Below are 17,095 nucleotides of genomic sequence, written 5' to 3'. Positions count from 1 at the left end.
AAGAATATTGTTCAAAACATTTGAAAGCAAACTTTTCTTAAAAATTACCTTTTAGGTGTATGAACTTAATAAGAACAAATAGTTATATTTAAAGTAATTGGAATAATCTGATGCGTTAATCTGTTAACTAGTCTTTAAAACTCAAAACAAGATGGAGAAAATTATTTGACTAGATTTAAGGAAAATCATTTAAGACATTATAAATTTGCAGTGCAGAAATACGTCGACTGTCAAAAGCTTTGTTACTAGTGCCAGTTAACCATGAATTATTTCCAGAAAAGCAAAATAATCACGTTAATTTGTAGAATTTAACCCTGGGAACATGGTCACTACAATAGACATCTATTCAAAAGTATTTGCTCACAAAGTATGTGGTAGTTTGCAGAAGACAGAAATTGATATTAAGAACACCTATTGCCGTCAATGGAAGCCAAAGAGTAAACCTTTGTGAGGTTACAAAAAAATAATTTTGGGGGGATGTTTCTTTGGGTATCAAAAATAAGGCAAGTATCATTAGGTCATTATTTGGAATTGGTTGAGCTATTAAACATTACAAAACATGCAGGTTGATAATGTGGTCAAACATTCTGTTAAATAGCTGCATTTGATCTGATAGTGTTGAGTTTGTCAGGTAGTTTAGTGTGTTACAGCTCTGGCTTCAGGTTGCATTACGCTAGGACGTTTAGTGCGCGGCTGACCCTTTCTGACTTAACAAGGTCACGGCCAAGTCCATCGAGATGGCCTCCTAGCCGCCGTGACCCCTCCACACACACGCATCCACTCTGCAGGCCGCGCTCAATTATGAATGAGCGTCATTAGAAACTGGACACACAGCTCACACGATTATTGTGGTGTCATATCACCCACTTAAATGAAAAAAGCGGCACACCTTCAGCCACCATTTGAGACATCAATTATACAACAGGCTCTCAATTGACACTTTATTTGGTACAACTGTCATTCGGCTTCCAATGCTTAGCTTTGATTGGTACCGACTGATAACTCAACTTTGCAATTTTTCCCGGTTAACAGACATGGGCAAGCCAGGCGGTGGCCTAGGGTGTCATTTGGCGTAGGGGGCGCCAAATTGTTTTGGAGGGAAAAAATACTGGGAAAAAAAAATTCTCATGCTACACTTGCAGAGCATTTTATAACAAATCGAAGAGGGTGGGTTGCGGATCAGTTAGCGGCTAGCACTATTGATAAAAAATGTCTTACTTCTGTTGCTGTTAATATGACATTTAAGACATTTAATGCGAAAAGGTCCAAGCACTCGGGTGCTGCTTTAAGAAACATTCTCCCAAGCCGGGGAAGGGAAATGACATATGTCCGATTTAGGTGTCATAAAATATCATGCGACAGTAAAGGTAAAGTCGACAGTTTTGACCATTATGGAGTAATTTTGCCATGTCGTCCTGAATAAGTGCATTTTTATTATTTCATATTACATTTAGCACAAGACTGTTATTTGTCATGACCATGCCATTTATTTAGCCTTTGGGGAAAATACTTGGATAAAAAGCATATCCTGTAAAAATATTGAAGTAAAGCGACAGAAACAATTACATTTTGCAGATCTCTTCGTCGCGTTTTCCTCGTTGTGAATAGTTCCCCCTCGACAAGCTGACTGGTCCTTCTCAAGCCATTTATTTAGCTATTGGGGAAAAATACTTGGATAAAAAGAATATCCTGTAAAAATATTGGAGTAGAGAGACTGAAACAATTACATTTTGCGGCTGTCTTCGTCGCGTTTTCCTCATTCTGAATAATTCCCCCTCACTGGGCTGTATAGTAAAACTGATGAGCCCAGTCTCCCGCTGACGTCATCCACCTCTTGGGGACGCTTGAGCCCTATAATGGTAGGCGTAGCTAACCGGCAGATTAAAAGACTAATTTCTCGTCATCTGCGCTTTGCTAAATTGTTGTATATAGCCGAATCGTCTCAAAATATGATTCGAATTTACATAATAATGCTATTTAAGACTTTTTTTTTTCTCCTGTCGTATGCTCTTTAAATCAATTGGTCGGAACCTTTACTCACTCGTTTCAGTTGAATCGTAAACAGTGATGGACGTGCACGCTTTGAGTTGTGAATATGTCGTCATTTGGGGGGGTTGCCTAGCTACACTTTGCCGAGGGCACCTAGTCACCCAAGGCCGACCCTGAACACAATGTACCCTGAACGCAATGTACACACAATTTTGGTTTTGTATTTTAAATGTAAGAAAAAAAAATACTGATCAAGTGATAATCACATCATTTACTGGATATATTGGGTCACTTCCTGTTGATTTCTAGGTATTCCAGTGTCACTTCCTGTAGATATGAGGTCATTTCCTGTTGATTTTGGGGCATTTCTGGTTCACTTCTTGTACATATTGTCACCTTCTTAATGACAGCTGTATAGTGCAACGTTTAGATGACATTACAGTAAGACAATCTTTTAAAAACTGTACTTTTTTCAACAACCTGATGTTTTGTAGGACATAAGTTTTACATCTTTTGATTACCGCACAATGCATTTGATTTATTACATAAAGGTTTTTCAGTAATATGAATACTTTAAATCTTTGACTTAATGCATACATTTATAGTTTTGTAAGAAATAACCTTTTAATTTGAATTAATGTAAAAAAAAAAAAAAATTTTTTTTAAATACTTCCACTTGAGTGAAACCCTTCTCCGCACTCTTACTTGTTTTGAGACCTTCATGTGCCCCTATGGCATGACCATGTCAATTGTTGCCTTATGTGTACACTATGTTACCATGGACACATCAACACTGTACTCTTTACATTATTCATGCATTTTCCATATGTACTTCAGCCACTTAAGTGCATGCAATCTGCCACGTATTATGAGATGTACTTTATTAGGGACACCGAAACAAAAATAACGCTCACTTTTAACAAGAAGATGTTTTTATTATTATTGAGCTTGTAGTTTTGTGTGGTCTGCAAGTGTACATCCAACCATTGTTTAGTCTTTAATCTGTTTTAGTGCATGTGTGTGTCGACAGTAACTGGAGTGTAGGTGTCTCCACCTGAGTGCCTTCAATCTGTCCTTACAGGGCACAGTGTACGCCACACACGTACAGAGTACGCACAGTATCTTGTAGCGTGATGAATGATTTAGCAGCATGGCTTAATGACAGTCGTGTGCACAGACATGACTTGGAAATAAAGATACAAAAGTGCAAGATTAGTAAAAAAATGAAGACTAAAGAGACAACACCATTGAAAAGTGTACAGTACATGCTGTTACAGACTTTGATAAGGATTTCTTTTTCTTTCCAGCCTGTGAAAGTGTCTTCTTTGCCTTTCTTTCGGCCTATTTTTTGCTTCCCTTTTTATAATCCTTCCAAAATATACAATTCTTACTTTGGCTCTAAGTGAAAAACTGAAATAAGAATGAACTTTACTGGCCAAGTATGTTGGAAACACACAGGGAATTCATTTCATGAGGACCCCTCAACTCCAAATCGTTTGGCACCACACCTTTTTTAGCGTCATCGTTCTGTAAGAAGAGGCACAGACACACATGGGTAAAATTGAGGTAAAGTTCCTTTAGTGCAGCGTGGCAACAAGTAGCTCAAGAGTGCATCTTGGGAAATGAAGTTATCTTGGTTAGTTTTCTTTTAGGTAAAAAAATAACCTGCAGCTTTTTAACTGATTGGCTACCGTTGATGACAATAGACGTCCTATCCATTTGAAGTGGGAGGATTGGCAGTGAATGAACGAGTATAAACTTAGTCACAGCTGAAGGATGAAAAAAAGCCACAAGATTGGTCTATCACCGCCAATATCAGCTAATAAGTTTAAGGTTTTAAAAACACATTAAGATTTGTTATGGCAGGAAAGTATTTTTTAAAAGAGAAACTAGAAAAAAATGAAATTTCAAAGTTTTTTTCTTTTTTATTTTTTATTTATTTTTAAAATATTTTTGGGGGAAGTGTATCTTTTATGAGCGTAATTTTCTTTTGTCAAATTTTTTTCCGAAGAAATCCATTTTACAGATTTTTTTTTTAGGATTTTTTTCCAGAAAAACAATTATTTCAAACATTTCAGTAAATTTGTTGATTTGTCATATTCGCAAAAAAAAAATAAAATAAAATAAAATAAAAAGAGTACTTTGTACTATTTGTATTCAAATTTATGATACATTTTAGCTGATTTTTTATATGTAATATCATAAAAATTTTAAATTGTTTTTTGGTTAAAAAAAAATCTTTTTGCATTTAAGAGCAGACGCCTCAGCAGTTGATGCTATGCAACTTCCTGTCCGATTTACGTCGCAGCGTGGCAGGAAGTAGCGGCAGACTGAGCTCCGTTATCCTTCGTCTCGAGGTCCTCTTGGTTCCCGCCGCCTTCCCGCATTTCCCTGCCAAAGGGTGAGTTTTGGAGGCGCTCGTTCGGAGCCCGGTGGGCCCTGGAGGGTTCAGCGGTGCCCACAAAACCTTCCCACCTCGTGCGTTTTTCGCCCCTGGGTTGCATAGGCGTGGCAATGTGGTGGGCGGAGCTCCCTGCGAGGGGTCCAGTTGCATTCTGGGAGAGGCGGCGCTCTTTCGCAGCGCTTTTGACCTTAGGACGGCCTCCGGTGGTCCTCTGCCGCCGTCGGAACACGACGTCCCGATGAGAAGAGGTCGGACTGGCTTTGGCGCGCTGCCATCTACTGGTGGGTCGGTGGGCACGTGGGAAGGGGCGGAGTCACACAGGTGTGATGCAGTAGTTATTGGAGGAGAGAGATGGATAACCGGCTGTTTTGCTCCCAACACTAGGAGATAAATAGAAATTATTAGCAACTTAGCTACCAAAAGTAATTAAAATAACATTTTTCAAAAAAAGAGGCAAAACATCTCGATTAATGTTTTAGGGGGAAAAAAAAGTATTAAAAAGGACAAAATGTAAACCCTTTAAAGAAAAGAGAAGTATTTTTATGTCTGGATTTTCTTTGTAAAAAATATTTAATTGTTTTTTTTTTTGGGGCTGCCATTGAAGGTTATAGACGTCCCTCAGCTGTGAGTTTAAATTTGTTAAACATTAGTAGACGCTCAATCCGTTTGAAGTGAGAGGGCTTGCAGCGAACGTCTAGCACAGTCAATGGCAGCATATGAGCTGAAGTATATATATAATTTTTCTGAAAAAGTCTGAATTTTGTGTGGGAGGTTTTTTTTTTAAGTATAGTACAGTGATCCCTAGCTACTTCGCACCCTCAGTCCATCGCGGATTTTTTTCCAAATGAAAAAATAAATACAGATATGTCCCTCCCTCTCCCTGCTCCTTGTTGCTCAGGCAGTGCACTGGAGTTGCTTGTTAACGATGATTGACAGACATTTGGGTTTGATCTTGCCAGAGACGCGAACTTCAAAGCGCCGCATGCATCAATCATCTTTCAACTTGTTAAACAGTTGCTGTGGGAACTCATTATGTGTAAGTGAGCAGCTTGAGCAGATTTGAGTGGACTCAATGAAGCATTTAATAAAGCCATGCATTTTTTTTTACATGTTTAAAAAAAATCGGTGGGAAAGTAACATTTTTAAAACTTATAATTATTACATTTGAAGTGCTTAAAAACATTTATTAAAGTTTTGTTTTTAATTACACTTTGGGAAAAAAGTGAAAAAACGTGTTATATGTACCGGTATCTCTTTCCAGTGCTAAACCTGAATAAATACAGTACAGTACATTGAACACATAGATTTTTTTTTTTTTTTTTTTTGGGTGGGGGGTGGGGGGGCTGCTTCGCGGTTTTTCACTTATTGCAGCGTGTTCTGGTCCCCATTAACTGTGAGAAATGAGGGATCGCTGTTACTATTATTCAAAAGGCCTAGTTGTTTTGTGATTTCCTTGAAAACTTGTCACATAAAAAAATACTTTATTTTATAAAATAAAGATTATAAGTCGCACCAGCAAAAAAAATGCATAATGAATAAAAAACCAAGTTACACTGGAGTATAAGTCATGTTTTTGGGTTGAGATGTATTTTGATATAGGTCCAACACCAAGAACAGACATAATAATTTAGAACTAGGAGGCCATTTTAATCGGTGTTCCTTTTAATAATTTCACATTTAAGTATTTGTAGCATAAGTCACAACCATGGGCAAACTATGAGAAATAACTGCAACCTATAGTCCGAAAAATACAGAATACTGGTGTATTATTAAGTAGTATTATTCAGAAGGACTAGTTGTTTTATATAATTTCCTTTAAAAAAAATTCATGGCAGAAAACATTTGTCAATTTTAAAAATGTATACTGTATACCATTTAGAAATTGATTTTTTTACCGTCAGGAAGAAGCAAAGGCCCCCTTGTATTCAAGGTGACGACGGCTTCAGGTGACGTTCCGAGAGTTGGAAAGGAGGAAGAAGATGCTCCACCGTCGACTTCATCCTCATCATTTCCTAGTGTCGTCTGATGGGTTCTTGTCCCACCACTCTGCCGCTCTCCTGTTAGTCTGTTTGCTTTTGGACGTCCGCTCGGTGACTTTTTCTCCTTGACAGTGTCACTCTAAAAGGAGAATAAGTAATGAACCTGGCAAAGCAATGGATTGTCTGTCTAGCTGACCTTAAGCCCCCCTGGGATCCTGTTGATCATGGATAGCAACAAATAATAGGCGGCCATGGCGGCGGAAGGCCGATTGCTGGCGACCGTGCGCGTGACCTCTGCGGGCGAGTAGCCCAGCATGTTTGTCATGTACGCCAGCACCGAGGCGTCCACGTCTTTGGCGTGCAGCCTGCGGGAGACACGAAACAATCACAAGTACAATTTCTCCCCAGACACTTTCTGGTTCCAAACTATTGGACTTATCAAAGAAATGATGCCACAACATTGCCGCTAAGAGGCGTCTTTGCATCGTGAGTAGGCTTCGCACTGATGACATTTCCACACGCTTCCATAAAAGCCTTCAAGTTACACTTTCATACACAAAAGCTGTCACGCCGACGACCACAACAATTTTCATTTGCCTTCATTTCCTTTTGCTCAATGCTCTCAGATTACAAAACTCACACCACCACAGCAATAAATATGCATTTTTTCTGTGGTGGAACCAAGAGGAAGAATACATGTTAACGTCAGGCTGGATTTAGCAGACTCAGTCCACATAGTCCACATATTCGATGCCTTTGAAGGCCAGGAATCTCCAATCAATTTGAATGAATTGATCCTACTACCGTAATTTTCGGACTATAAATCGCTACTTTTTCCCCTCATTTTGAATCCTGCGGATTGTAGTCCAGTGCGGTGTATTCCTTGATTTATTTGGGCTAATAGATAACACTTTATTTGACCGCAGCATCAAAAGACTGCCATAAGACTGTCATAATTGTGACATGACATTATCATGGGCATTAATGAATGCTAATGACAGATGTCACTATCTGACAAATTATGTCGCTAACTCCATTTATGTCTAGCTGGGATCTTTTACATCCATTCAAAAGTGAGATAATTTGCCAGATGACACAAAATGATGTCTTTCATAAGCATTTATTAATGCTCATTGCAGTTTCATGTCATAATTATGATGATCGTATGACAGTCTTATGGCACCACTGTCAAAGTGTCACAAATTCCATAACTAGCTAATAATGAAACAACTAGAAGAGTAACTGAAGAAATAATTAGCACAGAACATGAATTTTGATTGTTATTTACATCTGTAGCGCTGCAATGCATGCTTGTAGGCATGTTGGACGACAACAGTGTTGACAGCAGTAGCAGCGGAGGTTGACTGTCTCTCCCAAGAGAGCAGTGATTTGCCAAATGAAGCTTCATGTTGGTTCATTTGGTGTTATGACAGTCTTATGATGCCGCTGTCGAATAATGTGTTGCCGGTTAATGTTTTGGTGTAAATATTCCATAATACAGTGAGGACATCTGCGTCTTATAGTCCAGTGCGGTTTATCGGTGAACAAATGTCGTTTTCATGTAAAATTCGGTGGGTGGCGCCTTATAGTGCGGAAACTACAGTACTATTACATGGATATTTTGCAACCCGTACAAAAAGGCAATCAAGGAGCACACAAAGTGTACCTGTTGTTGTGCCAGAACGTGTGTAGTGGCCTCTTGGCATAACCTTGGTTGATCCAGGGCGCTTCCATGGCGGTTCGGACACTGGGTCTGACGTCAGGGTCGGCTTCCAACAGAGAAAGCACGAATGTCACTGCGCCTTTGAGATCAGAATGAAAAAATGCAAGTCAATTTACAAAACAGAAACATTCAACACTCAGACAAACACTGTAAAAGAAATATCTTCCCATTAGTCATAATAATTTAAGATTTTAAGTAGACTTCACTCAGATTCTTAAAGTCCACTTAAGTGACTTATTCAGTATTCTTAATTTTATTAAATTGTGATTGTGGATCTGATTAAATTAACTGACATGATCAAGTTTGTTGATAAATTGTGTGGCTTAGCCTCACTCCTGATACCTTCAAAAGGGCACGCTAGCAACTGAAAAGTCAGTATTTAGCGCACTATTGCCATATTTGGCAGCCTGGGTTTAATCCCTGTTGGCGCTTTTTTTTTTTTTTTTTTTTTTTAATTACTAAAAATTAAGTCCAGTTTACTTAAAATGTTGAGTTCAATTTATTTAATTAAAATCCACTCATTCATCTTCTGTGGTTCTTATCCTTATGAGAGTCCAGTGGTGCTGGATCCCACTCACCACAACTTAAATTTATTGCCAGCCGATGACACTAGATGTCCAATCCATTTGAAGTGGTAGGGTTGCCATCACTGTCAACCCTCCCACTTCAAACAGATTGGACGTCTATTTAATGACAAACTGAATTCACAGCAGAAGGATGGAAAAAGCCACATGTGGTTCTTGAGCCACAGCTTGCAGACGTAACTTCTGAATAAAAGTATTTGTGGTGGCAGACCTTTGCTGACGTCACTCGGTATGTGCGCGATGTCGCCGTCCACCATCTTGTGGTGCAGTTGTTTGATGTTAAAGGGCTCCACGGTGAACGGCAGAGTGCCAGTTAGCATGGCGAACACGCTCACGCCTCTGACAACACACATCACTTAATGAGAATTGAAATTCAAGTCCTACTGCATATAATACGATAACGGAGTGACTTACATGGACCACACGTCCACTTTGGGTCCGTACTTCTGGTGGGCAAGTAGTTCAGGGGCCGCATAGGCGGGACTTCCGCACTGGGTGCTGAGCAGCTCGGCAGGCAAAGACTCCGACCTTAGCGTGTTACTCAGACCAAAGTCTGCAAGCGGAAAAGAATGATGTCAATAGTGTCACGTAGCACAGGGTTTATGCGGGTCATTAAAAAGCATTACAAGTAAATGGTTTTTCAAAATTTAGTCCTTAAAAAGCATAAAAACATGAATGTTTGAGGTATTTAAAATTATGTTAACTTGATGGTTTTAATAACTTTTTTACATTATTTGAGTTGGGTGATAGTATCGGGTTGCCGGGGTAAGAACATAAGATTATTATGGGATAAGAGAGTCGATAATATTGGCCGATAAAAGCATCTGGTCACAGTCTAGCACAGCAATTATGCTGATTGACCGTTAGATGTCTCTAAAGTAAGATGCTTGGGATTTGTTATGTGAGCTGACCATTTGCATTGATGGTTCAAAAATTAAATGAACAATAAATGATTGAAAGATAATGAATTATATACTCATACATCATTCACTGTACTTAAGCTTTGTGCCTTTGTTGTTATTTTGAGCCAGAAACACTGTGTGAGCCATAGGTGATTTGGCACAAATTGGCAGTGCCTTATTTGCCCTTTGCACTTGCACATCATCCACCCCCCCAAAAAACTGATGTTTGCAATATTTTAAATACAACAACAAATATACTGGTGGAATTTAGTTTTTTTTTCTTCCCATAACTTCAGTTGAAGTTGTTCTCTTATATTTCACAGAATGCTTATTGGAAAACCTTTCAAGTCACATTTATCATTATGAATGTATCCAGTGGGGCATCACAATACAATTAGCCATAAAATGTTAAGACCTCAACCGTATAAAGTGGTATCGGTTTGATATCGTATTTTTGGAGAAAAAAAAAATTAAAAATAGAAATCAAACAACAATGTTTTAATTTTTAAAAAAATGAAGTGTATTTTTGGGGGGAATAAATAATAAACAATTTTTCATGTATCACTTTTTTTAATTAAAATGTTTTAAATCTAAAAGTTACTTTTATTTATTTTTTTATATATTAGGATTTTTGCTTGCTGCATGTTTTTTTTATTTTTTTATTTTTTTATTTTCTATATTATTTTCTTTAATATTTATATGTATGTCTTTATCTAATGCTTTTGGTATTTGTTAAATGTAAATTCAGGCATCAGGTGTTTAATGAATTGAAAAAACTTTTTGAAGGGCAGATATTTGATCAATGCTGGTACCACTGTAGACAATGAAATGTGAGGATCCCAAATTGCTTGCTCCTTCTTGTGACATCATTAATACTCGTTATGACATGTACCTGTTTTAGTTTATCAGTATGTATGTGCGTGGGTATAACTGATGTCACAAAATGCTCATAAGTGGAGGCATTTTTTATGTTTAAACATGATTTCCTCTATTATCAAAAGTCTTTAAAAATTTGCCATTGGCAAAAAATACTTTGAGCAACTTTCAAATGCTTATTTATACAATGACAGTTAATGTTTTAACTTTGAAAGCAGTCTAATGCTTCTCAACACTTTGTAATGCTTGTCAGACGTACCCACGATCTTGATGTTGTTGTGCTCGTCCAGCAGAAAGTTCTCGATCTTCAAATCTCTGACACACAGGACAACACATAATGGTCACATATTTTCCTCACATTTTGATGATATTCCCAATTTATTTTTCTTGATATGGTGTAATTCCTTTCCTGACCATGCTTAATTTACTTGTGTCTTTATCCATTTTCTCCATTTCTCAATCTATATATGTTTTGAGCAATTATTTTCAAACATTAAATCTGACTTGACCTTCCTTTAGGGTGTAAACTCTGATTTGGGTGTCCCGAGAAGCACCCACAGAGAATTTGAAGCCAAATGAACATCTGCGCTCGTCATCCAGCCTGGGAATCGCGCGCGGTCCTTTCAAGTTCATTCATCTCAACAACAGATGCTGAGAAAGGGACGAAATGAGACAAAGCCAGACGGAAGACAAAGAACTGAGGAAAGTGCAGACGTCGCCACCAAGGAGAAAAAAAAGGTTTGCGGTAAACCTCCTGAACATGGGGGAGCAGGGAGTGTGTCTAAGTGCAAACTTTCCATTTATATCCATTTTAATCAGGCCTCTGTGTGTGTATGTGTGTGTTTGGCAATCGTTGTGGGACTTCATTAGAGAGGAAGTCGGTGATGTCGTGATGATGTGTGAATCATGGCGCCGGCGCAGCGTGATGAGGTCATTGCCTGGTAATCACATTCCCACCTTTGGAGGAGCCAAATCTCTTAAAAGAAAGCCATGGTGTGCGTATGTGTGTGTGTGCACTAAAGTCACACCTTCTCGTCCCACACTGCCGCCACATTTTTGTGCGTATGCTTTCCTGTGTCTGTACGCATCTGTGGCGGGACGTATAGAGTTTAATACTTTGTTACTGTTACAGATTTTTTTTTATCCCTCTACAAAGTACTTAAAGTATTTTCAAGACTTATTTTCCTTACATTTGATATTCAGACCAGCCAATGAGTTAAAAATGAACTTAATCGCTGCCACTGACGGCAACTGACCTCAAATTCATTTTGACTTGGATCGATCGTTCAATGAATTGTACATGTAGTCAATGATAGTGAAAGACGAGCATTGATAGCCAGTTTAGACGATTTAGACTAGGGATGTCCTGATTCGATCACGAGATCGGAATTCGGGCCGTTTGCGCCATTTTTCAGAGGATCAGAATCGGGTGAAAAGGATCTGGTTGTTGATTTAAAAAATATATTTGTGTTGCTGCTTCATGCCTGTACAGCGCCACAGCCTCTCACCCTCCCTCCTTCTAAGCAGTGCGGCTAAACTGTCCAGCTTGCATTTGGTACTTAAAGTTAACAATGATTGACGGGTTTGTTGCTTTGATCTTGCCAGAGAAGCTTGATAGCTCTACGATCAAAGGCACAAATCTGTCAATCATCATTAAGCTTGCATAAGTGTGTTTTGGCAATTCATTGTGTAAGTGAGAGGCTGTTCTCTGTAGCGTGAGTGGATTCACCCTTTGAAGCATTTAATAAAGAGAAGCATTTTCCTACGTTATTGTTGTTGAAAAATAATTCACATGAAGAAGGCGGCACGGTGGGATAGTAACATATTTGGAATTTTTGTTAAAAAAAATAAACCTTTTTTTTCGGTATCGGATCGGTATCGGCAGAATCTCAAAATCAGGTGACTCGGACCTGGATGCAAAAATATGCGATCTGGGCATCGGTGTCAATGGCAGGTAATCAGTTAATGTTTATGACATTAAATGTCTACTGTAGGTGGTATAAATAGCTGGAAAAATAATTTTCTTAACCAACTTAAATTTTGGCAAACAACTGATTTTTATGAAGTGAGTTCATCTGAACCACTTTAATCTCAAATCTGCATTTGCTAGCCAAAGCAAAACAAAAATCACCTGAAAGTGGGTTCATATTTTCAAAGAGTACATTATGTGAGCACTTTTGCAATCTTTTACACTGTGTGCACCTGTGAGAGAATCACCTGTGCACAATGCCATGCTGGTGGAGATGCGCCACCGCTGACAAAATCTGCCGCGTGTATCGTCGGACTTCCTTTTCTGGCAGACGCTTCCTGTCGCAGATGCGGTCCATCAGGTCGCCGCCAGCACACAATTCTAACACCATGTAGTAGCTGTTCTCCGTTTCTAGGGTCTACACACACATGCATTTCACAGAAGAGATTGGTCGGTATTTCCATTAAAATTAAATAATTTAATTTGGATACCTCCAAAAGAACAACGACATTTGGGTGTCGAATCATCTGATGGATGTAGGCTTCTCTCTTCATGTTCTTATGCACATAAGAATCCTGACGGGCTTTCTTCTTGTCAATCACCTTGATGGCCACCTTAAAGCACAAACAGGAAGTTACATTGAAAAGCTTTTAAGAAAGTAAGGAAAATACACATAATAAGTAAATCGCTGCAAATGACGGTGATAGACGTCCAATCCATTGTAACTCCCTGTAAAAAAGGATTGGGCATTGCCTTCAGCGGCAACCAAGGAGTTACAAAATAAATAATAATGTAATAACTTGATAAGTTACACTAAAATAATTGACCGTTACGATCCGTTGTTTTCGTCAACGATGACGATAACGAAAATATTCTGAATACTTTTCATGACGATAACAAGCTAAAAACGTGTCTTGGAAGACTAAAACATAACGAGATGAATGCCAGTTTTCGTCTGACGAGACAAGAACAAGACGAAAATGTGCAACAGTTTCCGTCATGTTCACAATATGTGACATTTCATGTGATAGCCTGAAAGTAGCAGTGTTTGGTTGTGTCACTCGTGACGTGCTGCACACCCTCACCCCGCTTCCCCGACTCACCAGTGTGTCGTCTCCAGTCTCCATGCAGGTTTGCAAAATGATAAGATTTTTTTTCATGGCCAGAGTGAATATGCATTGTTGCTTTAGCCTTTAAAAGTTTTTGCTGAGTGATCATCAGACACGAAATGTAACTTGTAGCGTTAGCATTAATGATAACGGCGAGCGTCCTCTAAACTCTCGGACAACTTGTTTTTACAAGCAGTTCGTGGTGTCCAGGTGGCTAAAATTAATTGAAAATAATGTACTGTTTTCCTGCTGAGTGTTTATAATCACCAAATTCGCGTTGTCCTAATAGACGCTACAATATGCGATCGTCTGTCAATGTTAATTCAAAATACTGTAGTTGGAAACCTTTAATTACCGGTATTGATGGTTTTTTTGAGGATTTTTTTTTTTTCAGACGGAAATTTTTTTAGTAAACGGCAACTTTAAACTAGACGAAATTAGTCGAGTTTTTGTTGACAAATCTAGACGGTGACCAAAGGCGGCCCTGCCATCAGGCAGACCAAGCAGTTGACTGGGGCGCCAGCGGGGGCAGGAGGCGCTGTGTTCCTACTAAACGTGCATTTTTTGTGCTGTCTTATTATTTCATTAGTGATTCCACTCTAACTCATATATATATATATATATATATATATATATATATATATATATATATATATATATATATATATATATATATATATATATATATATATATATATATATATATACATATTTCGTTTGAACGGCGACCTAAAATTTGCAAGTTTTGACAATTCAAAGGTTACTGCTGCTGCTGCTTTCAGTAAGGTATGTTGTTAAACATATGTTTTTTTTTTTTTTTATCAAGAAAACTTAGCAGTTACTTAAAGCAGTTGTGTTTATTCATTCATTCATTCATTCATTTTCCATGCCGCTTATTCCTCACGAGGGTCGCGGAGGTGCCGGAGCCTATCCCAGCTAACTTCGGGCAGTAGGCAGGGGACACCCTGAATTGGTTGCCAGCCAATCGCAGGGCACAAGGAGACACACAACCATTCACGCACACACTCACACCTATGGACAATTTAGAGCAGTGGTCTCAAACCGGTCCTCAAAGGGCCGCAGGGGGTACTGGATTTCATTCCAACCAAACGAGACAAATACCTTTTCACCAATCTGGTTTCTTACAAGTGTAATCAGTTGATTGCAATCAGGTGCTGCTTATGTTAGTAGAAACCTCATTGGTTGAACTGTTTGTGCTGGATCTGTTGTAACAAAAACCAGGACCCACTGCGGCCCTTTGTGGAGTCGGTTTGAGACCGCTGATTTAGAGTGTTCAATCAGCCTACCATGCATGTTTTTGGGAGGAGGAAACGCACGCAGGCACGGGGAGAACATGCAAACTCCACACAGGAAGGCCGAAGCCCGGGATTGAACCCTCGATCTCAGAACTGTGAGGCAGACGTGCTAACCACTCAGCCACCGTGCCGCCCAGTTGTGTTTAACCACTTGAAATAAGATTCTTGCGTAAATACCATATTTCAGATTTTTGATTGTGGAGAGTACATAGTGAAGGCCCACCACGTGCCGTATTTGTCCCACTACACACAACCACCACGGCCAAGGGGTGCCAGGAAAAATCTTGCCTGAGGCAACAAATTGCTTAGGGCCGTCCCTGACGAAGACAAACACATTTTGAGATGACTAAAATATGACTAACACTAATAAATAGTATTATGGTCCAAAGAACTAACACAAAATTTATAAGGGCTGCCAAAATAACACTGGTTACAATATTTAAAGTCAGTGTTGATAGTTTTCGGAGCAAAAAAACAAAACAAAAAAAAACGATACATACAAATCACGTAAAGCTATGTTAAAAGTTGGGCACTTTAAGAAAAAAAAAACACAAAATATAAATCATATCGTCTAATCTACTGTTATTATGTTCTTCCTGGTGAAGGTCCACCTTTAAACAAGTTCAAAGGTCATCAGATATAAACACAAATGCAGTGAGTTTGCTTGTTACTATAGAAATGACTTTGACTTACAAGTTGAATTCATCCTGTGACAAAGCTTGTAACTCAATGTATATGAATGTTCTTAAATGAAATGAAATAAAATGCCAAGGTATCGCAGGTATATGTACAGTATTCACACAGTATGTGTTGTGGTTGGTCAAAGCGAAATTGAAAACACCCTTTAACGGTAATAGATGTCCAGTCTATTTTGACTGGAAAGTCAAAATAGTCAATCAAAATGGACTGAACATCTTTTTCTTTCAATGGCAGCAAAAGAGCTAAAAAAAAGTGAGAAAGCATTTCATACCTTCTCCCCTGTGTCCAGGTGGAGGCCTTCCATTACCTTGGCGAAGGAACCCTTGTTGATCATCTTGCCCACCAGGTATGAGCCCACCCGCTTGGTGTGGGGGAAACTCCTCAACAGGTCCTTGCTGGGGGGCGCCAGCAAGTCCGGGCCCGCGCTCCCTCTGCCGCCGACGCCCCCTTTCACCTTCACTGCGGCGCCCGGCATTGAGGAGCGTACCCCATGGTGCAATGCCCCACTCGGCCAGAAAGCATCGAAGCGGCTTCCTGCCGAGACTCCGGTACATCATTAACTCTTCTGTAAGTGACATGTGACACCCTAATTACGCCCCCCACCGCCTATGCACACACACACGACCTCCCCATGGCACCACTTCCTCATAGCTACACAGTAACCACACAGACGCTTTTACTTGAACCTGCTCTTTTTACCTGTGGCGAGCCATTGACCTGGAACAGAAAATTCTACATTGCAATTTAGTCATGATCGGACCACATTTAATGATGAATTCACACAGAAATAAATTTCATTCCGAAGGGTTCACGTATAATTCTGATTTAAATTGTTTTACTAAAAAAAAAAAACCTGACATGATATTGTGTATAAAGCAGCCGTTTCAACAGCTAAAAGGCACAACGGTGTTCAGTGGAAAACAAAGGTGTAGTTTCATACTAGTGCTTGCCATTGACACACGTGTGTGTGGGCTCAGATTGCTCACTACATCCAATATGCCGTGTAACATGATACAAACACATATAGTCTGCTCTGATTGGTATTTCAACCATGAAGTGACACAATATCAAAGTTTATTCAACATTTAATCAATGTTGTGTTTCAATCATCGGACACAATATCAACGTCTATTCAACATTTAATTAACGTTGTGTTTAATCACGAACTGACCAGAGGTGGGTAGTAACGCGGTTCATGTACTCCTTTACATTTACTTGAGTAACTTTTTACATTTACTTGAGTAGATTTGGAATAGATTTGTGAAGAAAAAAACTCTACACTTACGCCGCTACTTTGGGCTACACAAGAGTCGTTACATTCGTTTCCTCTTATTCTATATATTAGATTTTATTGCTAGCGATGCTATTGCCAAGAGTAGCGCTACTAATTTCACCAATTAGACGTCGCAACAATAATCACATGACTCCATTACACCAATCAGATGCAAGCTTGCCGTTCTACGATCACGCAGGCCTGTTCAATCACGTGTCTTTAAAGCACCAAAACAAATGAAGTAGTTGATATAGAGTGCTGCCCTCAGCATG

The 17,095-nt window shown here is 39.1% G+C and overlaps 1 protein-coding gene across 1 annotated transcript; it reads right to left on the bottom strand.

Annotated features, from left to right (window-relative positions):
* Nucleotides 1-3,990: 3,990 nt before the first annotated feature.
* LOC130907985 (hormonally up-regulated neu tumor-associated kinase homolog) lies at nt 3,991-16,025 on the bottom strand. The gene is made up of 10 exons (XM_057823557.1): nt 15,822-16,025; nt 12,918-13,040; nt 12,675-12,844; nt 10,717-10,772; nt 9,094-9,232; nt 8,891-9,018; nt 8,039-8,174; nt 6,569-6,737; nt 6,289-6,511; nt 3,991-4,773 (listed from the first exon to the last, which is right to left on the bottom strand). Exons 1-10 carry the CDS (start codon nt 16,023-16,025, stop codon nt 4,253-4,255), a joined length of 1,869 nt encoding a protein of 622 aa, XP_057679540.1. The 3' UTR covers nt 3,991-4,252.
* Nucleotides 16,026-17,095: the final 1,070 nt, after the last annotated feature.

The sequence above is a fragment of the Corythoichthys intestinalis genome, chromosome 19 (assembly GCF_030265065.1).
Source record: "Corythoichthys intestinalis isolate RoL2023-P3 chromosome 19, ASM3026506v1, whole genome shotgun sequence".
NCBI classification, from domain to species: Eukaryota; Metazoa; Chordata; class Actinopteri; order Syngnathiformes; family Syngnathidae; genus Corythoichthys; species Corythoichthys intestinalis.
This window is presented reverse-complemented; position numbering and strand designations above follow the sequence as displayed.

What these genes read in the sequence shown, in the direction of transcription:
- LOC130907985 (XM_057823557.1), bottom strand. Translation starts at nt 16,025, where the DNA reads ATGCCGGGCGCCGCAGTGAAGGTGAAAGGGGGCGTCGGCGGCAGAGGG. An exon ending in CAGCATGGCATTGTGCACAG is followed by an intron (nt 10,773 to 12,674) that starts GTGATTCTCTCA and finishes CCTGTGTGTCAG; the next exon opens with AGATTTGAAGATCGAGAACT. An exon ending in GGATCCCAGGGGGGCTTAAG is followed by an intron (nt 6,512 to 6,568) that starts GTCAGCTAGACA and finishes TTCTCCTTTTAG; the next exon opens with AGTGACACTGTCAAGGAGAA.